The 25,397-nt window shown below is 41.3% G+C and overlaps 2 protein-coding genes across 3 annotated transcripts in view; one reads left to right on the top strand and one right to left on the bottom strand.

Moving 5' to 3' along the window:
* Window positions 1-25,397, bottom strand: part of TG (thyroglobulin) — a 159,017-nt gene that overhangs the window by 40,585 nt on the left and 93,035 nt on the right. The window lies entirely within an intron of this gene.
* SLA (Src like adaptor) lies at window positions 961-24,208 on the top strand. Of its 2 annotated transcripts, XM_075085871.1 has the most exons (9): window positions 967-1,207; window positions 4,943-5,104; window positions 6,397-6,490; window positions 12,903-13,002; window positions 16,298-16,384; window positions 17,734-17,837; window positions 19,039-19,170; window positions 21,138-21,270; window positions 22,250-24,208. In XM_075085871.1, exons 3-9 carry the CDS (start codon window positions 6,430-6,432, stop codon window positions 22,461-22,463), a joined length of 831 nt encoding a protein of 276 aa, XP_074941972.1. In that variant the 5' UTR covers window positions 967-1,207; window positions 4,943-5,104; window positions 6,397-6,429; the 3' UTR covers window positions 22,464-24,208. The 2 variants fall into 2 exon arrangements, with proteins under 2 accessions (XP_074941971.1, XP_074941972.1); XM_075085870.1 differs by lacking the exon at window positions 4,943-5,104 and having other exon boundaries at window positions 961-1,207.

Genomic DNA, 25,397 nt, shown 5'->3' with positions numbered 1-25,397 from the left:
AATGCTTTCCTGTCCCTTCAAGGTGACGACTGCTAGCACAGCCCATGAAAGAGAAAGGATGTTCTCCTATAATTACCATAGCTCCAAATTTTGGCACAGCTTTGGGAATTTGGTCGCTGCCTCCTGGTTCCAATAAAGCTTACACAACAGCTCCCACACTTGTCACCTTTTAATTTTCATCATCAAACAGGCTGGCATTACACTGAACAACTACTTAGAGCTATTCTGGTGTGAAGTAGAAACTCTGCTTGGGTTTGCTGGGTTTTCTGGTGGTAGATTTTGTTTGTTTGGTTTTTTGTGTTTTTTTAGTTTGGTTTGGGTTTTTTTTTCCCTATACAAAATTATATATGTGAGCTTTTCAGATTTCAGATCACTTCTTGATCATAAAAGCAAAGGGCAAACATTAATAAATCCCTTTGTCTTCTATACCCACATCTGCAGTACTATATTCCTGAGGGAGTTTAGTCAGCTTTTTTAACAGACGAGTATCTTGTTTTCCCCATCTCAGACACTGAGATGAGTGAGGTCCTGGGGCTCCTGCACTTTGTACAGCTGATGTGAAAATGTGCTTCACAGGCTTTCACTCCATATTATTTCATTGCTGATATTGAGCTCCAATTATTTGCAGAGAAAGGTGTTTTGCAGTGCACAGTAAAGAATAAAGCAAAGCTTATATTCCCATCCAGGCTCAATAAGAGTGGAAAACAGTTTTGTGCCTCTTCCTGTCTGTCTGAATAAAATAGCAAAATTACATAAAACAAAACAGTTGGGGAGTGAACATTGCTGGATAAATACATTTGGAAGGGAAAAAAAAAAAGAGGAAGTGAAACACTTTTTTGTGTAAGTAATGTAAAACAGGTTATTTTGCTCATTTTTTAGATCTGCTCAAAGCAGCCCTGATGCAATATGTTAAAAACCTCCCTGTTTTCCTCAGCCCATAGATAAAAAGTGTCTTGAGTAGTGACTTGCAACAGGAACCTCATCTGTTGCGAACACTTGAAGCCTTCCTTATTTCTCAGAGAGGAAGTATGTGGCCTGTTTGGCAAATGCTGCTCTACATGACAGTGTGAACTACACAACACACTCATTCGACCAGCTGCTCCTCGACTTGATCAGCTAAACCTTGCTGGCAGCATCAGAGCAGTATTATGACTACGGCTTTTTTGAGAAATACTGCAACCTGGAATATCATGCCTAGCATTTAAAGGTAATCATTACTCTGATACATTTTAGATTATCTGCATATGGGAACAATGTTTTCAATTTTATTTATATAAAAGAGAGTTCTATTTCATTACCAAAGACAGTATTCAGGCCATGGATTTCAAGTACCACCAAAGGTAGAAATAGAAAAGCCTGCCTTGATCTTTTTCATAAGGAGTGGTGGTAAAGAAGGGACAAGGCGTATTTCTACTAATAGCTCACAGTAAGATGATGCAGAGGACCTTATGCTGAAGCAAACTGCAGCTCACTATAATGCAAAATATCAGAAATGTCACAGATTCGTGGGGGTTTTATCCAAAGTGTTAGAAGTTTGCATAATGTGATATTTCTGTGTTGTTTCATAGTTGCATGTTGCTGTGAATTACCTTGATTAGAGCGTTACATTGTTCTTTCTAAGTGCAAAGGTACAAGTGCCTAAAAGCTGAAAGGATGCTAATTTTGATTAATGACCAATTAAGGGAAATTCACTAAAAAATAGACAGTTTCTGAAATCTAAGCTGCTTTAATTCCTAAGTGAAAAATAACAGGATGCTGGTGATTTTCATTTTCAATCTAAATGGGATTCAGACATTACCTGTGAACCTTATTGAGGATTAAATTCTAGGTTTAGATGTGAATATCAGTTAAAAATATAAATAAAATATGATAAAGCATCTCAGGAATGATTAATTTTACTAGTCTGCAGTATTCCTTGCAGAGGAGCATTGCTCAGGTGTCTGTTTTGCCTTTTTATTTCTCTTATTATTTTCTTTTCTTTATATTTACTAATTCTCGATAATTTTAAATATAACTTTGAAATAGTTCTTACAACGTGACGGACTTTCCTATGCACCACGCTGTTTAACTGCGCCAGTAGCACGCTTTCTCAGAGAACAGATTCTGTGAGAGGAAATTATTGGTTCAAGTGTTGCATGCAGGAACGGAAGGTGTAAATTGTACCACAGGTTTTTGGGACCCACAATGTAGGTTAGCAAGATTCCACTCTTGACAGGTTAAGAGTTCTTATCTGCCAAGAGTTCTGCCACTGATAAATAGGACACAAAGCAGGACTAGGGTTGTACACGTTTCCTCACCTTCCTTTTGGCAGCCAAAATAAAGCAGCACTACCCCACTTTTTTTTGCACTTTTTTGCACTTTTTTGCAAACACACGCCACTAGTGTGTTTGCAAACAGCTACGGCTGCAGCAACCGGCATTTGTTAAACAGCACGTGCACTAGTGGAAAGGGAGGGGAGGAAGGGCCAAGGCTTGGAAGACTGCAGATGCAATCTTAATAGTTAAATCTAATTTCCACACAAGCTTGAGGAGGTGGTCTGTCAGCAGGGGAAGCCGCCCTTACACCTGCAGGTAGTTTGGTTTGTAGCCCAGCAGCACAGCGGTTCCTCCGAGCTGAAGGGCAGCTGCACTCCTCCATGCAGAGCTTTGGGTTGATGAGACAAGGTGAGCTTAGAGTCTATCATCTCTCCTTAATTCTCCCCAAATCACCCTCAGTGAATTATTTTCTTTGGATCTGGCATAATTATCTGCCTCTACGATAGAAGGATGCCACCTCTGCTCGTATCTCAAACTCTGTCACGAAGTTTAAGTGCCTTGAGCAGATTCACTATTTCAAAAGAAAATCATCTATAAATCTGTTATTGTTCCACTATTGATTTAAGTGATAAAAAATCAGCTTAGTCACAAGATGTTCTACAGTTTCCTGTAAGTCTATTTTTGCAGAACATCTCAAAATTTCAGAAAACTACCATACAGTTTATCATATAGCGATACAATGGATTTGTGTTGCGCTGCCAACACTCGATGTAAGCACAAGCTACTTAAGCCATTAAGTTCTATCACACACTTGAGAGGCATGTGCACTGTTTTAGAAACACTTAGGATACTAATTCGTATGCTGTTACTCTAAAAACAGTGATACGCCATTGCCAGCGTGCAAGTAGAAACAATCTTTTGCCCCCTCCCTACTCCATTTCAAACAAAACTTCCAATTTCTTCCATTTCTATCCCATCGTCAAATGTCTGAGAGTTGAGCCGTACCTCAGGGCATTCACTCCAACGCCTTTGAGTGGACTATAGGCACTTCTACTCTGCCTAGATGCATAGTGACAAGTGGCCTTAGTGGTAAAGCCTAGTCTGATATCTGTCACTTTTCTTTTAATCACTTTGGATAAGTGAATCAACAGCAGTGGTCACAGCTTTCCATTTGCTTATTTTTACTGAACACTTACGCCATGAGTCTACAGAATATCTTGAACTCTCTGTCCCTTTCAAGACTTTATGCTGCCACCAATGGTAATTAGTGACAGTAAAATGGCATGGAAAATGTAAGGAGACACAGCAAACTGTCACGCTAGTGACATCAAAGTCCAAAATGTCATTGCTCTTCACTTACTGTAAGTACTTTATAACATTTGTATTTTCCGTAAGTCAGTGTCTTCCACATCTAAAGGAAGCAGCACTGAGCTGCACGCTCTGTCCTGTTGACTTCAGAGGTCCTTTGGGAAGAACCATTATTTATGTGGCAGAAGTGAGCCAGGCCAGTTTTAGATGTGTTCTGCAAAGATGTGAAGTAGGCACATGCCTGTTGTGCGGTACTTAATCTGTCTGGACCAGACTGCGAGCGGTTTAATTACAAACTGCATACAAGCAAACCGTCAAAATCACCTCAAGTATTTTTAAAGCAACGTTTAGAGTTTAGACTCCTAAATACCACCTAGGAAAATGAGGGTGCCTTGCTTAAATATGCCGTGCTGTCAGAAAGTTTGTAAGTGTGAGGTAAAGTTTTCAGAAGTCTTTCCATCACGTACAAATGCTACGTATCGCTTTCCAAAGTGACTCAAGCACACCTGAAAAGCCTATCCACTGTAAACAGGAGTAGAAAGAAAGTGCTTGAAAGCCCTCTGTCACAAGTCTGACCGCTAGCAGGATGACTTGCTTTCCTGGCCCTCAAATACCAAGAGGGTACATTGAGGTAGGACTCTACTATTTTATTTTTCCTTACTGTTGTGACAAAAAATTCAAGCACTATTCTCATCTAAATAACAATTACATGCATTAAAATGATAGACGGGCATGAAATATTTATGCCGCTGTGCTTGGCACCTATCTGGAATTGCACAAAGTTGTTGGTAACTGCAGCTCGCTTACTGAACACGTAGCCGGGTCTGAACTGCCCTTTCCCAGTACTGCAAAAACGCAGCTACTACAGCACAGAGCTCAGCAGAGAGTATCTGTCCACGTATTTATCCCACGTCTCTGGCTGACTTTTCAGCCCTGTTGAGCTCTCGATTGCCATGCCCAGGAAAGTTTGCTGGGTAATTTGAAGATGAGCCAGGAACATCTATAATATCTGTAGCCAAAGTAATGGCTGCACTATTCCTATGCACATACCTCTTATTCTTGATGGGAGGCATCTGAGATACAACTGAGAAAAATGTTGAAGAAATTAAAATTGGGTCTTGCAAAAAAATTATTCAGAGTTAATTCAGGAAATGATAACCTTGCAAGTAGACAGCGCCTGCCAAAATGAATTCTGATTTCAATTTTAGAAATGTAGGTGCATGTAAATGGAGAATCATTTTCTCTTTTCTATCAAGAGATCCTGTTATTCAAATGTGAATAACCAAATACTTTATTTAAATTTAAGGCTACTTTTTTGTTCAGCTTCTAGACTTTTTAATATTGGGCAATGATACAGTTTTTTGTTCTTGTGAAAGTAGATTTCATGCACTTGTCAGAAAGACACTGGCACAGCTGCATCCTACAGATGTGCCACAAGCTAGTTCCTGAGCGCCGGCACTGAAAGGGTAATGTGGTGAAATGGAGACTTCTAGCAAAGAGCCTTTGGGAACAAGCGCTAAGAAGTTTGAAAATCAGTTGAGGTAGAGTCAAACCGTGCATTACGATCTGTTTTAGCACTGATCTACTTGCATTTGCTAAGAAACAAATTCTCTTTATCTTGAACTGCATTTTATTCCATAGGATGGCTTCCTAAACTCGCTGTAAGACATCAGAATTTTATGGTATTAACCAATATATTCAATTCTGCCAATCTTATTCCGAAAGACAGTTAGTAATAAAGTCTCGCTGATTTCAGCAGGACTGCTTCTTGAGTTAGACACCTCCCCAGCTAACACCGTCAGGCTCTGGCCTGTTGTAAGTGAGGAGCAGCATGCCGAAGGCAGTAATCATCTTTGAAATAGTTAAGCTAGAAAAGACTGAAAGATGCGGCAACCCCCCACGATACTGCTAGAGCTCCTGTTATCCTTTTCACAGGTCACCTGACAGAAATCTATTTTAAAAAAATAATTACCTATCAGCTAGTGGTGTTGAGTTATTTTGCTTTAATGTACATTTTCCAGCAGATACAGCTTATTCTCCTCTGCCTCTGAAAATATACCATAGCATGAGACACCGTCCACATGCAAAGGCGTTTTTTTTCTCTGCCCTCTGTCAGGGAGAATTAAGATGGACGCAGTAAAGCCATGAGAAGGAACTGTCCCTCTCACAATATTTGGTTCCACGATTATCTGATACTGTTTTTGTACATCCACTAAGACTTTTTAAGAGAAGTATGTGAAGAATTTGCACCACTGGTTTTATGCAGGAGGGGTGTTTTGAGATCAAACATTTTGAGGCAAGGTGTTACTTTTGAAAAAGGAAAGAAAAAAAGAGGAAAAACAACATTGCCCACATTCACTGAGAGCAGAACTTGCACTAGAAAAAAAAAAACCACTGAACAACATTCTTAGTGTTCGGCAATAAAGCAACATAATACACAGACAGTGCTGAAAACCAGATACGTCAATCTAATTCATGTCTTTGTAGCTTCAGAACTCCAAATGCTGAAAAGAACATTTTGTATATGAAATGACTGTACGGGGATGGCTTTGCTGTTACTTCCTATTGTGCTGAGGTACTGGTAATGGAAACTTTTACTACATTGCGTTCTTCTGAGCAACTTCCCTAGCTGTGGTTTTCTGCTATTCCCCTGATAAAAGCACCAAAGTGGTGAGAGTTCAGCAAGTATGTAAAACTCTCACATGAATTTGACACAAGAGTTCTCAAAAGCAAAACTGTATAAAATTGGAGACACCCAAACTAGGTCATTTCTCGTCTATTGGCACGGCAGGTGTTATTCTGATGTTTAATTTCAATGTCTCCTTTGGTTTAGTTCTGAAGAGCTTTAACAGAATTAGAGAGCGCAATGGGAAATACTGTGAAAACACCGAGAGCCTCCGAAGAAACAAATGTGCCGAGCCAAACCGGTAAGCACTCATTTAATTTCTTTCAAGAGAAAAAGATGTTCAAAATATATGGTACAGTCAACCATGTGTCTTCCTTCATCTGCCTGACATAGTAAATGCAGACAAGTGCATGACTGCTGTGGGAGAAGGAGGGCATCCTCCGGTCATTGTTTATTTTTAAGTACATTAAGGCTCATTTTCCAAGAAGGACTTTAATTAAAAACCCCAAACATTAAAACTATTATTTGATGGTGCTCCTTGAAAGAATTTCCTTCCAATTGAGAAAACACTATAGTACTAACTCAGAAACCAGAAATACTGTATTTTGACATACTTGCATGTGATATTTTATACAAATTTGGTCTTGAAATTTGGTTTTTCTTCATTTAGGGTTAAAAACCTTAATGTTGTTATGCTTGCACTGAACCTGAAGTCCACTGTTAGACAGCTGTGTTAAAAGCAGCATGCAGCCAACTTCTCTCCAGGTTTATCAGTAAAGGTTGTACAGGAATACACATTTTACAGGCCAAGCTGCCAAAGGGGGATCTAACACTTCTGCCCTCTGCACCCACGCGTGAAAAAAATCAGGTTGCGTTGCAAAGACACTCCCCACCCCCCACCTCCCGGCAGGCTGGTAGAGGCCATGCATCTGAGGGGGAAAGCAGGAGGGATTTGATGACTTGCTACCCCCAAACTGCAAGTGAGTAGCCGGAGAGTCAGTCCAGCCTCAGCTCTCATGCCGCAGTATCACAGGCAGCTGGTACAAGAGCTGCAATAAATCACTCCCCAAAGGTGAGAGAGAGAAGAGAGTTTTGGATTTTTGTTTTGGGTTGTTGATTTGTTTGGGGTTTTTTTTAGAGGGGAAGGCACTAATCAAATTTTTTAAGTTTTCCATGAAAGATGGTTATGCTGCTCATTGTTGTAAGAATAGGAAAACAGCCTGGTTTCATTAGTGCTGGAAAGAAACCCAGCCCTGCTTTTAGCATGGCCAAGAACTAGCTGATACAGGGAGCCATGCCGCCCTAGGTCCTAATAAAGCAAAGACTAAATATTGTTAATGGCTACTTAGAGGCCCCTAACATGAACAGACAATTTTTTTTTTCTGAAGAAGAGTGCCTTTAGTTGATACTCCCAACAACTGCTGTCACGAATACCATAACCATCAAAACAGAGTCATGAGCAGGGGATGAGCAGGGGAACTGATGAGCAGGGGAGTGAGGACTTGCTGCCATGGCTGTGACCAAGTTTGTATTGTTCCTGCACATGCTAAAAGTCAGGATTTAGCAGGGCTAAAGCCAACTGCATCCCTTCCAGTGATGTAAAGAGAACATACCCGTAAAGATAACTCAGCAAACATTGATAGCACAGCGATTGTGAGGGGAAATTACACACTTAAGAAGAATTCAGGGCTCAGTACACTTGCACTCTCCTACAGGTTTAGCACGTCTAGAAAGATGCTTTGTCAGATCCTGCCTGAACTTTTGCTGCCACCTGGGGAGGGAAGAAGTCTCCCATATCTGCAACGGCATCTGCCAAGGCTGTAGGGATCTCTGAGACACATGGCTGAAATTGCAATGGATATCTATGTTTAAGCACCCAAAGGCAGCTTTTTGGCCACAAAAAAGATCCTAGGGACGGAGCTCTGTGAGGACAGGCTGAGAGAGTTGGGGTTGTGCAGCCTGGAGAAGAGAAGGGAGAGCAGGGAGACCCTATAGCAGCCTTTCAGTACTAAATGGGGGCTTATAAGAAAGATGGGGACAGACTTTTTAGCAGGGCCTGTTGCGATAGCACAATGGGTAATGGTTTTAAACTGAAAGAAGGTAGATTCAGGCTAGATATAAGGAAGAAATTTTTTACAATGAGGGTGGTGAGGCACTGGCACAGGTTGCCCAGAGAGGTGGTCGATGCTCCATCCCTGGAAACCTTCAAGGTCAGGTTGGACGGGGCTCTGAGCAACCAGATCTAGTTGAAGCTGTCCCTGCTCACTGCAGGGGGGTTGGACCAGATGACCTTTAAAGGTCCCTTCAACCCAAACTATTCTACGATTCTATGATTTAATAGCCTGCATAGCTCTTTGTATCTAAATCAGTCTGGATCAGACAAGCATCTTTCATCATGGTTTAGATGTTGCTAATTAAAGTTGGGAATACAAACATCAATACTGTCATCCAAATCCAATGAAAACAGACTTTTGAAAAGGACCTTGGTACCAAAAGCATATATCGGGTGAGTTTGTATCTATCTGTCTTCCTGAGCAGCTCAAACTCCAAATCACATCACCAAACACAGATTTCCACCAGGCCAGGAACAGCCACCTTGATTTAAGTGAGGTGGAGGATCCAATCCATGGACTTACAACAGCCCAAACAGTTATTAGGAAAAGCAGGTTTTACACTGGCTCGTTTCAGTGAGATTGAAAAAAATGAAGGACTGAAACAGAAGGGAAAGAAAAAAAGAAAAGAATATCCAACAAGAAGGGGGAAGAAAACAGATAATTGGAGTCTGCAGACTTAATCTGCAGTGTGAATGTGTTCATCAGACTCCTCTAAGCCCCTTGTGCTGCCTGAGAGCTGCACTGAAAGTAAAACCTTGTGTTTTCCTCACCTCCAGTGCATCAGTCACAGAATCACAGAATGGCAGGGGTTGGAAGGGGCCTCTGGAGATCATCCTGTCCAACCCCCCTGCTTGAGCAGGGACACCCAGAGCAGGGGGCACAGGAATGCGTCCAGGTGGGGTTTGAATGTCTCCAGGGAAGGGACTCCACAGCCTCCCTGGGCAGCCTGTGCCACTGCTCTGGCACCCGCACAGTCTTGTTCCTGAGAAAGGGAACAGTGCATAAACTGCGTTTCCCAAGGAGGCATGTGGACTCCAAACATCCGTCTGGAAGCATACTGTATGGGCATCCCCGGCATAACCTAGGTCCTGATAACAGAGTGGCCACAGCAGCAAGGGGTCATCAGGGGTTATGAACCCAGCCCCTCCTCTTTCCTCCCCTGGGACCTTGAATCAAGGGTTAATCCTAACTGAGCTGCACCTGCATAACTCTCAGTTCCCAGGCTGGCTGGTTTAGAACTAATTTGGGTACGCCAGCGCAACTCTGCAGCCACACCTTACGGCTGCTGCACAGACAGCCTCCCAGACACACACGAGTGCCCTCCTTCACGTCCCTGGTATAGACCGTGCCATAAACCACAGTATTTCTGCTGGACAGTAAAGCTGGGATGATGCAGGCAGCTGAGTTCTGAGCAGCTCATTCCCAGTCCAGACAGGGGCCACACTCACTCACAGCAGAGCATTTTTTGAGGGTGATGAGCTGGATCTGGATGCTCTGCCCATGCTCTCTCTTCTCTCTAATAGTGCTTCGTAGTCCATTCACTATGAATAATCTGAAGCATGCAGTATTCAGTCTCACATTTTGCAAGACATCCAGGGATGCAGACATCTAAAACAAGCACGTATTTCATATTCATTTCCTACTCCTAAAAAAAAACAACCCCAAATTAACACCTGATTCAGTGGAAACGACCGTGCTTCGATCTTTCCACTCTAACTTTTGAGTTGTTCCATTTCAGATGGAACCTACACCCGCAGGGCAGAGGAGAGGTTGTGTTAGAAAAACTCAGGCAAATCTTTTTTTCTTTTACAACTTAGAAGTGTGGGGAGCTCATCAGATCAAATCTGTTAGATCACTGTGTAGTTTAAGTGTGGAGGAAGAGTGTAATTTGTTTAGTCCCTGTTTTGAGGCTTTTGTGTTTGAAAGGAGCTAGTATAGGTCCTGTGAAACGTTGTCAAGTGCGGTGGAGTATTTTACATGACCAAAAAAACCAGCAAGGTTTGATTTAAATACCAAATAAAATGAGGTATTGCTTGTGGAGCAGGAGGGTTGCAAGGTTTTGCGTAGTACAAAACCCCTTTACTTTCACTCTAATATAAGTACATGTAGTTTAAGAGGTAACATGTGCATAGATGTGGCAGCCAACACTATGATTAATTCCTTCCTTTTCAGAACTACACATTAATGTGCAAAATTGAAACAAAAATTAATATAAAGATGAAAGTGTAAGCAAAGTAACACAGATCTTGATAGAGTAGAGAAAAAGTCACATACCCCGCAGTGCATAACGAAATGCAAACCACCGGTATGCATGGAAGGAGAGCAGAAAAGCACTTGTTTTCCACCTTTTCTGTGTGGAAACAGAACATTTATAAATAAACAGAATAAGTTTTAAAAAAGTATTGCTAAAGGCATTGTCATTAAGCTAAAAAAAAAAATTACACTCTGTGAAGAACTGCTGTCTAACAATCCGCAACGCAAAATTAGGTGATGGCACTTTGGCCTCATTCTGCGGTCCTTGCAGCGTACCTTCTGGCACACGCATCGAGTAGTCCTGGGTAAAGATTTTGCTTTGCTGAAAAAGAGTCTGCACCAATACTGAAGTCTCGCTAGCCTCAGGTACTACGCAGTTTCATAGAGGAGGTGTCTCTTAACTTTTAGTGCAGAACAGGGAAGCAATCAAAGGCATGCTTAGCACAGAATTTCTTCACTATAGTTGAACTAATTGTATAATAAGTTACAGTAGACTAATCACGGCAATTGGCTGTTTAATACAAAGATACTGGCCTAGTTCTGTTTAATTCAGTAATGCTAATCAACTAAGAAAAGCATGGCAATACTAATAGTAAACATACTGTCAAACTAATCAATGTCTATTCCAGACTGTACACATCTATGCATCCTTAAGGGTGCTCGCTAACTGTATCACGGGGCTACTTCAATGGGCAAAGGCTAGCAAGACTAAAAAGTCTTACAGTCAGTTCAAATATTAAGGCAAAATGACCCACTACTTTGCATAACACAAGTCCCTTTAACAACAGCAACTCAAAATCAACCGACAAACGCTGCTTTTCATTTCCTTTAAACCACAGATGTGGAATATTTTCCTTAGCGCTTATATTCTCATTATCACTGCTGGAAGGATAACAAGTGTAAAATCTCTCCTCTTGAAAATATTTCTTTCCTGCAGACTTGCATGTTTCTTTCAGCCTTTCATCATTATCACTGTGAGTTATCTGTAAGCCCTGGGACACAGAGGCTGAAACCACCGAGCCGGTCTCAGCATTCATTCAGGATGCTGTTTAGGTTCACCTTAAAATCTGTCTTCCTTAAAAACATTTGATGAGGAATCTGTATTAAACAAGAAAACCTAACAAGTTACAGAAGTGTGTCTATCTCTCTGGGTAATTTCTTTCTCTCCACCCCTGAATTCAGTCCTATTTTCGCACAGAGCAGGCAAGTATGGAATGAAACGAGTTCTGCAAATGTACTGCTAGATGGCGTTACTAAGGAACGGGGCGCTGATCCTGCTGGAGGGAGAGGGAAAGCTTTGTCTCCCCCTGTGCCAGGGTAGGGTACTGTGATGTGCAGAGGGAAGGGACCCACTTCCAAGAGAAATGCAGGCAGGGTCTTGCACGATCCCGCTTGCCAAAGAGCTCAAAACACCCAGCACAGCACATTTCTCACTCTCCCACTTGTCAGCAGTTACTGGGCACCACAGATCCGTGCTGCATGAGGAGCTCTTGAGTGTTTTATTGTCCGAGTCTTGTGCAAAGTGCCTCCTGCATCCTTCAGAAACCCAGGAGACTCAGCACATGTCCTACACAGTGATGCAAGGCCCAGAGTCATCCCAGCTTGTGTAAAAGGTCGTCTTATCTCTTTACTGACCTCAGTTCCGCAAACTGCTGTTGTACAAGGATTTAATTATAAAGACCCATGGTGCCTCTCTTCTTTAATTGAAGATAAGGGCATCATGTGCCACCTCTAATACAGATTCCACACAAGGGGGGAGAACAAAGCGGTCTGGTTCTTCATCATAATTTTAAAAAGGGACGGGAAATGGGCAATAATGGCCACACTCTCATCGCCCTGGATCTAAACTAATTTTGTACCTTTGAAAAGTATCGGTGGTGTTAAATGATGGAACAATTCAACATGTGTCTTCCTTTCCCTACATGTAATACATCAGCTGGGCTCAGAACTGTAGCTGGAGGCATTTAGAACCAGTGGCATTAATCACAATGGGTTACTTCCTAATACTATAAATATTTACTAAATTTGCTAGTTTCAAACTGAATATGTCCTTTAAATATGGTAATTGCTAGAAGAAGTGGTCTAAATTTAGTTGCTTACAATTCACCAAAGTGCTTGTTTCATTTCTAATATCTTCACATTTTTCTTATAAAGTTATAGGCTTGTCTTTAGCTCTTTACATTTACTAAGTGACATTTCAGAGCGAGTTTTTTTCCCGTTTGACCTACTATGTAAATGAATATTGAAAATATGAACATATTGAAATATGTATTCATAATGAAAAATCCATTTCTGCTTCAGAACTCTATCTTGAGTTTAAGTGACATTTTCTTTGTTCTTTAACAGGTCAGGAGAGTGATTTCCTTGCTGTCCTCTATGACTATCCTTCAGCAGACATAAGCCAACCTATATTTCATGTAGGGGAAAAACTACGTGTACTATCAGAGTAAGTTGATCCATTTTTTTTCAGATTAGGTTTTGTTACAGTTGCTCCAAAGCTCTGTTTTACGCACCCAGACCAAACTGGACACAGTTGAGCAAAATGGACTGAGTTCGGAATTTGCAAGGAAGGATGCTTAGCCATGGTGTACATTTCCCTGTAGTTTAAGGATTTGGGATTTCAGATTGCTCTTTGATCCTTGGCTTCCTCTGACATGATTGCTGAAGCTGAATTCAAATTCTGCTTTGAAAAATGATTTTGAGAAAGTATTCCGCCCCCTGCCCCCACCTCCCCCGCCCCCCCCCCATGTTAGTGGAAAACAGAGTAAGAGCAAAAATAGTTTGAATCACATGGAACAGGAAAATTATTCTGAATTTCTCTATATCAAGTGTGCGTCTCATTTTCTCTCTCACCTTTTTTATCTAACAACTCCTTTATGATCAGGTGTTAGAATTTCACCCTAAATTTAAGGCAAGTCTAAAAAAAAAAAAAAATAGATTTTTTTCTTCTTAAATTTTTTAATTTATTCTGCATTTTCTTAGTGGGGAAAAAATAGGTCAAAGATTTCCCAGACAGTTCCACTCAAAAATTTATGAGCCCCAGAAGGAAGTAGGCTTAAAAGCTCTAGTTCAGACTGACCTTAAGCATAGTACAAATATTGCCACACACAAGAGTGAGGACACTTCTTGAAAAATGGAAGACAGGAGCCCTGATATTCTTTTATGCACAATATATATCAGCACAGAGTGACCTCCTAGTAGTTACTCAGCCCCACAGCCAATGTTTGCACTGCTTTAACGGAAATGAAAGGTGTCATTTTTGCAGCTGGTGGAGCAGATGGATTCAAGGGCAGACCAGGCACATTCATAGCAGAGAAATCCTCTGGGCATTTTGGAATTCATTAAAAAAAAAAGGTCTACTTAAGGAAGTCAGAGCGTCAAATGGTTGGAGGACAGGAGTGCTCAAGAGAAGTATCACAGACGATTGACGAATTCTCGGACCCTTCTCCTGGCCACTGTGACCTACAATGGCCTTTGTCAGCAACAAGATACGGGGCTACGCGGACCTTTGCTGTGACCCAGAATGGCTGCAGTTATGTTCTGCTGACAAAGTGCCTTCCCTGCCTCCCTGAACCTAGAAGTCACAAGGCTCAGACAATACCACTGGATGCATTTTCTGCTGATGGAGAGCTTCTCTAAACCAGGGGTATTCTTCTCTTGTAACTTCTAGCTGTTAAACCTTGCTGCAGTTTGTATAACGTACACAACATGGTACAACAAGTGTTTTAGCTTGGGAATTCCAGCTTAAAGCCTCACCCCCAGCTTTCACCAGCTATGAGCCCTCACAACACCGCATAACTATGTATGCCATAACAATGGGAATTATCTGTGTGGGATATCATATGTGTATACGTGCTGCATAGTATGAGCTACTGGACGAAGAACTAGGCTTCTGGAGCAGCAGTTTTTATCCTGTTTGTCTGCTATGCAGTGATCAAAATCTTCTCCTAATAGTAAATAAGAGCCAAAGCAAGCCTTGGTAGGAACTTTCCTCTTCTCATTTTGAATCAGCTTGTTCACAGAAGACAAGACACTCCAGTGCTCTATGTAAATCCTAGTGTCCTAATGATGGACCTGTTCTTCCCTGCTGGAGTATGTGCTGAGATTAATAGGAACCGCTTCCTGCAGACTCTTGCTGCACTTAAGCTGTAGGTAGAATCTTTTCCTCAAGTCATTCTAAGAAGCAAATTGCAGTGGAAGAAAAGCGCAGCATGGCAGGCACGACCAGAGCATGAGTGATGAGGAGTCACCACGGAGAAGCCAGCAGGAGCAGGCAGCACGTACTGCTTTTATAATGGCAGCTTTTCAGCCTTCTACCAAAGCAATTATGTGTAGCGGCAATCAGCCCTACCAGTCCTGCCAGGAACATGATATGTGGAAACCCCATAGAAAACACGGCTCCTCACGGATATTTGTGACTGCTCTGGGTTGGCAGGATTAGATAAGCACCACTGGCAGAGTTTCTCACTCTCCACCTTTCATTACCAGATGAACAACTGCATTTAGCTGTAGTAGTCAAACCAGAGGTCCTCCAATGATCCCCCCAATATACATATTTTCTGTGGCTCCTGCCCCAGGAAAGTTGTGCTGCTTTGGGACTTTTAATCATTATAGGGATTTTTCAGGGTTAGTAATATATTTGGGAGGGAGGGAGACGCTGAGTCTCTTGGGTTTTTTGCTTTTGCAAATCTTGATTTGGTCTGGGAGAGTTGAGGGAAAAAAACCAAAATAACCTAAACGTCATATACATCATTTCATGTCAGCGGGAAACCCACAAACAAAACTTGTGGGACCCTGAAATTTCCAGCTCTGAGCAGCAGACGCTTCCCTTTTTACCTCAGCATATGCATTCTGGATCATGGTCCCAGTGGCTATAACTCAGGAGGTTTAACCTAAGGGTTTTCAGCGCAGCTGTTTTGGCGTACACTGAGACACTGGTCTGCAGTCTGGGCATTATTTAGGACCATTTATATGAATGTCCACAAAAACAGCATTCAAACAAAAGACGCACTATTATTTGTACTCAAACTCTTAAAGGAAAAGGTGGAGAGAACCCATCAACCATCAGCACCCTTCCACTAATCACTAAGGCTCCGCAGCATCCCTGTGAATCTCTTCCTAAGGGATTCAAAAGCCAGAGCCAGCATTCAGTATTAGAGCAAGAACCTAAGATATATCTGTGAAAAAACATACGTCTAGTCATCTAGTTTGAGCTATGAGGTCTTTTTATTGGAGTCTGGTTAGCAGCTCATTGAGGAAAAGGAAGAGCAAACCATGGACCACGTTCTGTTAGACTGAAGACGTGTTCCCAGGCAGACAGCATCCATTTCCTGAGTATCTCTACCCTGATGTTACAGGAGTAACGACAGGGGTGTCCAGACAGAGCCACAGGCTGAATATCTTGGACACCAGTACAAGTCTAGCTGTGGGAAGGCAGAACACAGCATGGTTTAACCACTGAGTATTTACTCTTCTTCTTTTAACTACAGAAAAATATTTTATTACTTATGTAATTTAAATGGAATAAATGTAGCTTATTTCTGTGTCCAAATTTTATCCTGATGTAGGTTTAGGAATGGAACTTCTCTAAATGAAACAAACTTGGATCTCTTTCTGAATACGTAGATTCAGGGACGCAGACAGAAGGTTACAGGCTAATCTGCATGTCTTAACTAAAATCTAAAATAAGGACAAGCTCTGAAAGTACATCTGAAAATATTCCTTCTCTTGCTTTCACACAGTGAAGGAGGCTGGTGGAGAGTCCACTCCCTTACCACAGGTCGAGAAAATTATATTCCAGGAAAATACGTAGCGAAGGTTTACCATGGGTAAGTAAATGCATTTCCTATAGCCTTTCAACACTACATTTCTACATATACTGCCCCAATTAGTTATTCAGTGTCATTACCAAAACAATGTCGATAGTGACTAGGCAGAAAGAAATTTTATTGACAGTCTGAAGTAGTTCCTTTGAAATCTGAGAATATAGAATTCACATCTAAGTTTAGATTCTATGAAAAGGAAAATCCTGGTTTTAATGACGCAAAGGGTCAAGAAACCCTCAAATGTCATAACAGATATTTAAAATACTTCTGTTGCATGGATGGATCTCTAATTTTAAGACATCCATAGGAAACCCTATTTATAAAGAATTTTTAATATTTACAAAGACTAAAATTTAAGCTACAGTTGCACATGAAAAACAGACCAAAAAGTACAAACAGAAAGACTAATGAGTCATTCAAGAATGTAAACTCTCACACTGGAAGAGCTAAGGAAGGTTCAGAGGTTTCTTGTTGCCTTAGACACCAGTCAGGAAAAAAACATTAAAGTATACACTTAAAACTCTCTGGCAAGTGTTTTAATACCTGTTTAATTTTAAGCATATGAACTGTGAACTTCACTGCCATTTATGCAAGTGCTTAAATTCTAATGTGCTTTTATATCCTCCTGAAATAGCGATGCTTTCTCAAAGACAGGGCGCAGATATGGGAATGGAAGCTACTGTCTGAAGTTTCCCCGAGACCGTTTTGCTGATAGCAGACTGGATCAAACACACAAGAACAACTTTAAAATAATGTGCCAGTAACTCCTACACGAGCCGAGCAAGCTCAGTTACATGGTTAGACACTACCTGTGGCAAAATAGAGCCGTGCACCAAGCTGTGGTGAAAATCAGTAGCGTGAATTCCACCTTCCCTTATCCACAAAGTCAGTTAACTTAAATGGCTGGACTGTTCCATCACATAAGCAGAATAACTGCATCTTATTTTGGGTTTATTTATGATACAACACAATACAATTTGGGGTTAAAAAAGTGGTTTAAATAAAAAAGAGGGATTTAACTAATGCCACAGATATGTCATCAATATAGCACGCAGATACGTCCCCAGCAATTCAGATCAAGGTAGCTCGAAAAGTTTTGTTTTCCCTAATAAGTCCAAACCTTATTCACTCTTCTCTTAGTCTCACAAAAGTTAGTGGAACTCAAAGAGAGCAAGGTTTTCTCCATAAACTGAGGAAATATGCCTGGACATAGTTGAGAGAATAACTACAGAAAGGCACAGTGTTATTTTTGCAGTCACTTTTCCTGGCTAATGCTGCACTTTCATGGCCACATGCTGCTCTCTGTTTCACTCGTGTCCAAATTTCAGTATTTGTTTTTTCCTGCTCCACAGCTGGTTATTTGAAGGGCTGGGAAGAGAAAAAGCAGAGGAACTTCTACAGCTACCCAACACCAAGGTCGGCTCCTTCATGATCAGAGAGAGTGAAACTAGGAAAGGTGAGAAAATATGATCTTTTCCCCCCTTGATCTCAGGCATTAACAGTTTTACAACTTTTTAATTCACTCCCTGTCCTGCTTCATATGGATCAGCCCCAATCCAGAAAATGTATGTAACGGGAAGGCAAAGGCATCCAGTGCAGCATAACAGTCTTCACCAGTCACCTACATTAAGAGCAGTCCTGGAAACAGGGTTAGTGATGGCCACGGAAAGTTCCACAGGCATCAGCACAAACAAGACACAGTTGTTTAAACACTATTTACTTTGGTCGCATGTGAAGCTTATTAGGCAGTGGGATTTTTCAAATGGAGGAAAAGTCACGGCTTTGCCTTGGTCCACAAAAGATTGCCTAAAGAAGCTATAAAATACACACCAAGCAGCGGGGGTGGCTGATAAGAGCATTTCCTATATAAACAGGTGGTTCTTTTGTCATTTTTAAATGACATGCCTTCAATTTTATTTTCTCTCTTAGCAATTGTGTTGCTATGTGGGAATTGTACTCTTACTCTCTTCAGTGGGAATACATCTCCCATTACGCAATATCAAGCCTTCCCTTTTTCTGAAGCACCAGAACACATCCTAGTATCGTGATACTACAGTTAGAAGGGAAGAACAAATCTGCTCTGACCTCTAGCATACCATAGGCCAATTAGTTTCATAATACCTATACTAATTTCAAAGAAATTTAGGATCAACATTCAGTCTTTACTAACTAAACACTACACAGTAGTTTCAAACAAAGAAACAGGAAAACCCAAGTTGTCATGTCCTGCCAGGACTGCGTTATCAGGTACCAGCTGCCGCATTACTGGGAGCTGACTAAATCAGCACACCAGCACAAGAGTCTGGTCCCCCTCTTCAGAGGAAGGCAAACAAGCTTCTATAAAGGCCTATTTCCTTTACACCATTTCAAAAAATCCCATAACAGGAAAAGTAAATGAAAAGCACACCAGAAATGTAAATTCAAAGTCTCAGGCTCTCATGTTGGGCCCTTTATTCCCTTTGTTAAGTGTAGATATATATAGATATAAAAAGTACACAATAAAGCAGAAATTAGGGTCCCACTTAGGTTGTTTTCAGATCTTTCTGGGACCTTTTGGATCATGGCACCACATCTTACAGATAGACTGGTTGTGCTCACTGCTCTCCATCCAGAAGTAGGGCCCTACTTTGGTGTAATTAGTTCTCCTCTTTCCCCAGGGTTCTATTCCTTGTCGGTGCGGCACAGGCAAGTGAAACATTACAGGATCTTCCGCCTTCCAAATAACTGGTATTACATCTCTCCACGACAAACCTTTCAGTGCCTTGAAGACCTTGTGAATCACTACTCAGGTAAAAAGAACTGCAGAATAAATATATTTTCCACTGGCAACTGTAAAACTATCTATCAAAGGTCCAGAACAAGAAGTTTTGCCTGTGTCTGAGACTGGCAAGTACTGCCACAGAAAAAGTAATGGAAAAACTTCTAGTCTATATCTTTCACTTTATTTTTGATCCTAAATACAAATATGCTACCCTTAACAGTACAACTGAAGTCAACCCAAGAACTCAGCTAAATAAAGACAGGTAGGCTGTGCCCTTATTGGTATATGATATTGTATGGCCGTGTCAACAGAGCTGTCTCTAACACTATTTGGTCCAAACACTAGTGTCTAGCACTTCCCTAGACAACTTTCAAATACACTTTGGAGGTTAGCACAGGCCAGGGATGCTCAGACCCTCTCAGAGCACAGCTAAAGTCAAAGTTCGGGTGTACAAAAATGATAAGCTGTACAGATACAACCCATGGCTCTGGGTCCCAGGGCCAGTTCAGCTCCTGGCTCACTTTGTTTACCAGCATGGACATGTCTGCCATTTAGTTATTTACCGTATAGACAGACAGATAGTATCAGGACATGCAAGACCAGGTTTCGCAATCAAGTTTCTCTTAGGAACCATTACATCACACAAGCTTATCTGCAGCAGAAAATGACCAGAAATATTGTTCGTTTCTTCTCTATTACTTTAAAAGAGTATGGCTGGATTTTATCAGCAGAAGTTATCTCAAGGGGCTCGAGCTGTGAGCTCAGATCTAGATTCAGCTATCATTTTTACTAATAGCAGTCCAATGGATGATGCCTGTTTCAATGACAGTTTTCCAATTTTATGGCAATTTAACCTGTGTCAGAGAGATAACTTGACAAACAACACAATTAAGTGCCTGCAGTTACCACACATTAAAATGAAAACTTTTTAAAATTAGGAAGGAAGATTGCAATAAGTTAATTGCATAAATGTTACAAGAGAACAATAGGTTCTGTGATTTAATCAATAATGGGTACTCTGTAATTTTAACAGTGTATAGCTATCAATCTGCGCATTTCATAGGTAAATGAAAAAGCGTGTTGACCAAAGAGTACTTTGATAATCTGGGGAGAAAATCCATATTCACATTCAGAATATGCAAAAGAAACTTTCAAGTCCAATGATATAAACAGAGGAGTGAGTATTTGGACAGATTTTTTTTTTTAATATTTTAGTTTTTACCCTTCTCCATTTAGAAAGAAGCAAAAAATCAAAGCCTAAAATTCAGGGTGGGGGAGGAGGAGAACCCAAAACTTGTAGCAATTAACATTTTTTTACTTGAGTTATCGGCATAAGAGGAGACATAGTGAGATTTAGCTGTCCTCCTTCCCCCACCATGAGATGATACAGAATCTGACCCTGAAATAAGGCTTAGAGCTGTAAAACACTAGCATTCAGCCACGATGATCTCAGCTCGGGCAGAGGAACATATGCAATGCTCCTAGTGGAGCAAGAAGAAGAGGATAGAGAGAAGAAACATAGATGAAAGAAACATGTGAACCTTAATTCATTCCATTGCCATGTTGCACAGCAGAATAGGTGCACATACAATCCAACCCGAGTGGTACCACTGGCATCTAGTTTACACCCTGTCTGCATGGCTGAGGTGATGGGAAGCAAAAGCAGAACTCACTGATGACTCAGAAAACCTGGGTTAAAGTCTCTGCTCTGTCAAAAACTTCCCTCTAGACTTTGGGCAAACCACTTTATCTTTCTCAGTGTCTCAGGTCCTCACTCATCCTGTGGGAAATATACCCCATGATAAATTAAAAGGCAAAGGTATGAAGAAAGGAAAAGTTAAGCCTGTGTTACAGTGTCCTTGCTGAGAACACACAATTTATTGACTACTACTACTGTGTCCAAAACTGTTTATCTGAGAATGCACCAAGGAAGGAAAACAGTGAAGATAACAGTGAGCAAAGACTAACTGTCTGTGTATCCATTTCCTTGTTCAGAAGTTGCTGATGGTCTCTGCTGTGTCCTTACAACACCTTGTCTTACCCAGTGCACTAACAACAACAGCGTAATGAGTCAAATTCCTCCTGTGGTGATGCGGAATAAAAACTTCAGCTGGAGAAATATTCACAGGTACCACATACAACACAGGCTGCCAGAAACAACAAGTTTTTCCAGCCTTGTATACACTTGTACTTACCACCTAGAAGAAGCAGCCATTTCCTTCCCCTGAGACCAGTTTTAAAGATTAGACAGTCCTCAAAGCTGCTGACATCAGGTTAACCCATGAAAACTGGATGTCCCCAACTGGACGTTGGATGTCTCTAACTGATAAGCTTGGTCTAACTTTGAAAGAAAGTATAGTTAACATTCAATCATTCCTCCTAGCCAGCTAAGAGTCAGGCTACGTATGCAGTCCCTTTGGCCCTCATAAGTCCCCTCCACCAAGGGTGCAAGAGTAAGAGCCAGGCCATAAAGCCTAGTCAGATCCACCACCGATGGCACACTAACGCACAATGGCTTACAGGTGAGCCCCGACAGGCAGAAATGGCTCTCCCTTGTTCACATGGTGGCCACCCATGAAGCAGCACCAGTGCCATGAACACATTATCCCAGCCTAAATCTTTCCTGCTGTGTGTGTCTCAATACACAGCCCAACTCGAGGTTCATGAGATTTCTAATATCATGACTGTCACTAGAGAAAGTAGGTCAGGTTTCAGAAGTTGGTGAAACAACCAACTTCAGAAACAAAAGCACCTCTTGTTTTTGAAGTGTAAATTTCCCTTCACTACCCTTCCTTCACAAAGCATATTCATTTGCTTACAAATGCATGAAAATTTTGTGCAGTGTCGAGGCCATTCTTCCTACAGATTAAGAAGAGAGAAAGCATAGAGATGTTATTTCCTTTTCAGATGCCAAAAAATATTTAGATACTACTGTTGTACTGATTGTTTCGGAAAATCGCTAAGTGACAGAAATGTTTGGTGATATATGAGACAGGAAATTTTTTATACAACATAATTAACATCATTTAGTTTAACAGCTGTTAATGTTATACTACTAGGTTCAGTTCAAGGAGCTGAAACGGTAACAAAATTTTGTTCTTTTAAAGGCTGGAGGTGACTGAAGATACTGAAAGCACCCTGGCAGCAATGGATGATTCTTGTCTCAGCTATGGCCTGAGGGAAAGCATCGCTTCTTACCTCTCCTTAACACAGGATGACAATGCTTCTTTTGCAAGTGGCAGAAAGAAGAAAGCCCAATCTCTAATATACACAGGGAGCAAACGTAAGAGTCACTTGCCACCTACTTACTATGAAGATTAAATGTAGGACAATCAGGGGCAAAAAAAGGAACAACTGAGGGGTTAGAAGAGAAACACAGAGCATCCTGTGGTCCTGCAGTCCTTCGACATCTGAGAGATACAAGCACAGCAGCTGATGATCAAATGCCGGCAATGCTTCTGCATTTCCTCTCCTGAATGTTAATGAGAGACTTTCTTAAGGGTGCTATCTCAGCCACAGCATATGCCAGGAACATCCTCAGGGCACCTGAGATTAGAACCTGCTCACAAGCAGGATAAACTGAGATAGACTCTAAGTCAACACAGACTCTAAGAGCCAACTGAGGCAGATGACTCTTCAGCAAGGGGGATGCCTACCATTGTACGAAAGTGGCTGCATAGGGAAGGACTAACTACAGCTCAAGAACTTGAATTAAATCTCATCTGGTACTCTCCACAAGGCTGGTTTTCAGCCATCTGTACAGAACCTACCTACACTGAGAAGAAGAGCCTTTTCTTCTCCATGTAGAACCATTCATTGTCATTGACAATGGGTCAGAAAGTCATCAGTAACCCCAAGAAAGCATCTAACATCCAGCATCCAAGAAACACCTGATTATATTGACTCCATATTTCTGTCATTTTTATCTTTTAGGGGAAAAATTAAAATAATTGACTTTCCAAGTGGCATTTAAATCAACTGCTCATAACGGCTTGCAGTGTCACAAAGCGGTCACAAAATTATAATCAAGCTTAACTCACTGAGAAAAGCAGTTCGCGCTTAGTCCTGAGCTGGGAGTACAGGCATATCCAAAAGCATAACACAGCTGCTCATAGTCTAGCAGGTGCACAACAGAGAACAAAGGGGTTTTTAAGTGAAAAGTAAAATGTGGTAATACCATGCCTAACTGCAAAGGCAGGCTTGCAAAGGTGTGACCTTTTATGTGTAGAGGACCAGATTTTTCACCTCATCTCCTGAAGGCACCCCCATATTTATGTGTAATATTTATATTAATAGCAGCTTTTTAAAATAATTAAACTAAGAGCAAATCAGCTACAGTGGATGGTAAAGAGTTTTCTGAATTTCTTGTCTGAAGAGAGCTATGTCAAATAGTTATGACAAATTTGATCAAACTGCTTAAAGATTTGTAACTGGGTTCATCTGAAATTTCACAAATTAGAGAATTTTTCTATATATATGTACCCTTTGCTAAGTGATAAAGGAGCGGCAAGCACAGTCCTTTGAACCTGACTGGTGACTGCTTTCTAAATCAAATAGTCACTCACATCTTGGGGTGTAAAATGCTGTAATCTATGTTCTCGAGCCAAGATCTTTTCAATCTCATACTCTGCCATACCGTTTTGCACAGATTTGAGTAATGAAGGTTTGGAGAGATAGGGAATTGGGTTATATATATGTGTGTGTGTGTATGTATGTACACACACACACACATATATATTTCTTCTGTAAATACCTCTTAGCACAAATCTGTGTGCTCTTTAGATCTCATAACAGAACATTTGCACTAGCAAGAGAGATTCAGAGATCAAAATAATTCACAGCCTATTTAAATAAATTTCAGAATTTAATGGATGAATGTAATTTGGCAGGTAAACATTGAACACCATAAAGCAAAATGAACTCAGGAACTCTAGGCATCTGTGTAATCTCATTGCTGTTACTGATCATGTTATGGTGGCTGCATCTTATCCAGTGAAATGTATATGGGGAGCATTACGGATTTCTAAGTCATGACTTGTATTTATTCATTAAAATAATATCCAGTAGTTACTTTGTTTTGCTTTTAGAAAATGGAAAACCTAGCGTGCAACTAGTACAAACACCCAGTCTTGCAAGAAGGTATATTTGATGGTAAGAGACAAGAGAATCCAAGAGCCCACGTAACTGGGCAGCACTTGGAACGTGCTCTGTAGGAAGGGGATAAGACATGTTCTGATGACGACAGGTTCACACAATCAGGGACTGGTTCAGGTTGGAAGGGACCTCTGGAGGTCAGCTGGTGTAACCCCCCTGCTCAACTAGGGACACCTAGAGCTGTTTGCCCAGGACCATGTCAAGACAGCTTTTGAGTATCTCCGGGCATGGAGACTCCACAACTTCCCTGGGCAACATGTGCCAGTGCTCAGTCACCCTCACAGTAATGATGTGAGAAGGTGACAAAAACTTCCCAGTTGTGCCATAGGAATGGCTGGATTTCACAGGTGGTTATGGGGAAATCCTGTGAGGTCTGGCCATTTCTCACAATTAACTGCAAGACTATATTAGGGACATTTTGGGAAGCGCCATCTTGTTGCAAGGGCTGACAGTGCCAAGGTGATTCTGTACAAATCTGAGATTACCTAAGAAACAATATCAGAAATAGCAAATTTGGGTAGGGATGTGGCAAAACTGGGACCAAGGGAGAAAAAGTAACCAGAGGTGGTTGGTTTGTTTGAAAGGGAATGAGGCTGGTAAAGGGGAAATAAAAGGAGATGGGAAAAGGGGAAGAAAGGGGATCTAAAGGGCAGCTGATCATAGGATCAGGGATATTTAGGGTCCGTGCCAGACAGCCCTGCATCTGATTGCAGTAGTTTTCAGTAGGGTGATAAATCTGCGCTTTCCACCATTGGCTGACCTGCTTCCATGGCCAGGAGGGACCTGGTGTCTTCCCTTGCACTGGGTGGAGGAAGCCTGGGAGCTCTCCTCCTGACACCCACCAGGGAATGCCTGGAGGGACACCTAACATATCTGCCCTCCAAAGCCTCCTGCAAGAGATGGAGGCAATCCGTACTGTTGATCCACTCTTCTACATCAAAATTGCACTGGTAAATAAATCAATTAATCAAAAGATTAAGTCAAACACCATATTAATGGTGTTAAATGATTTAAGACCATAATCACGGGGATTACTTTTTTCTAATCATACTACTGAAAAGACAAAATAAGCTATAAAAAGACCCCATGACAGCTTTGCAT

This window comes from Phalacrocorax aristotelis, chromosome 2, assembly GCF_949628215.1.
Source record: "Phalacrocorax aristotelis chromosome 2, bGulAri2.1, whole genome shotgun sequence".
Taxonomy (NCBI): domain Eukaryota; kingdom Metazoa; phylum Chordata; class Aves; order Suliformes; family Phalacrocoracidae; genus Phalacrocorax; species Phalacrocorax aristotelis.
Note: the sequence above shows the minus strand (reverse complement) of the source record. Positions and strands in the feature narration are given on the sequence as shown.

What these genes read in the sequence shown, in the direction of transcription:
- SLA (XM_075085870.1), top strand. Translation starts at nt 6,430, where the DNA reads ATGGGAAATACTGTGAAAACACCGAGAGCCTCCGAAGAAACAAATGTG. An exon ending in AAATGTGCCGAGCCAAACCG is followed by an intron (nt 6,491 to 12,902) that starts GTAAGCACTCAT and finishes GTTCTTTAACAG; the next exon opens with GTCAGGAGAGTGATTTCCTT. An exon ending in GTAGCGAAGGTTTACCATGG is followed by an intron (nt 16,385 to 17,733) that starts GTAAGTAAATGC and finishes CCTGCTCCACAG; the next exon opens with CTGGTTATTTGAAGGGCTGG.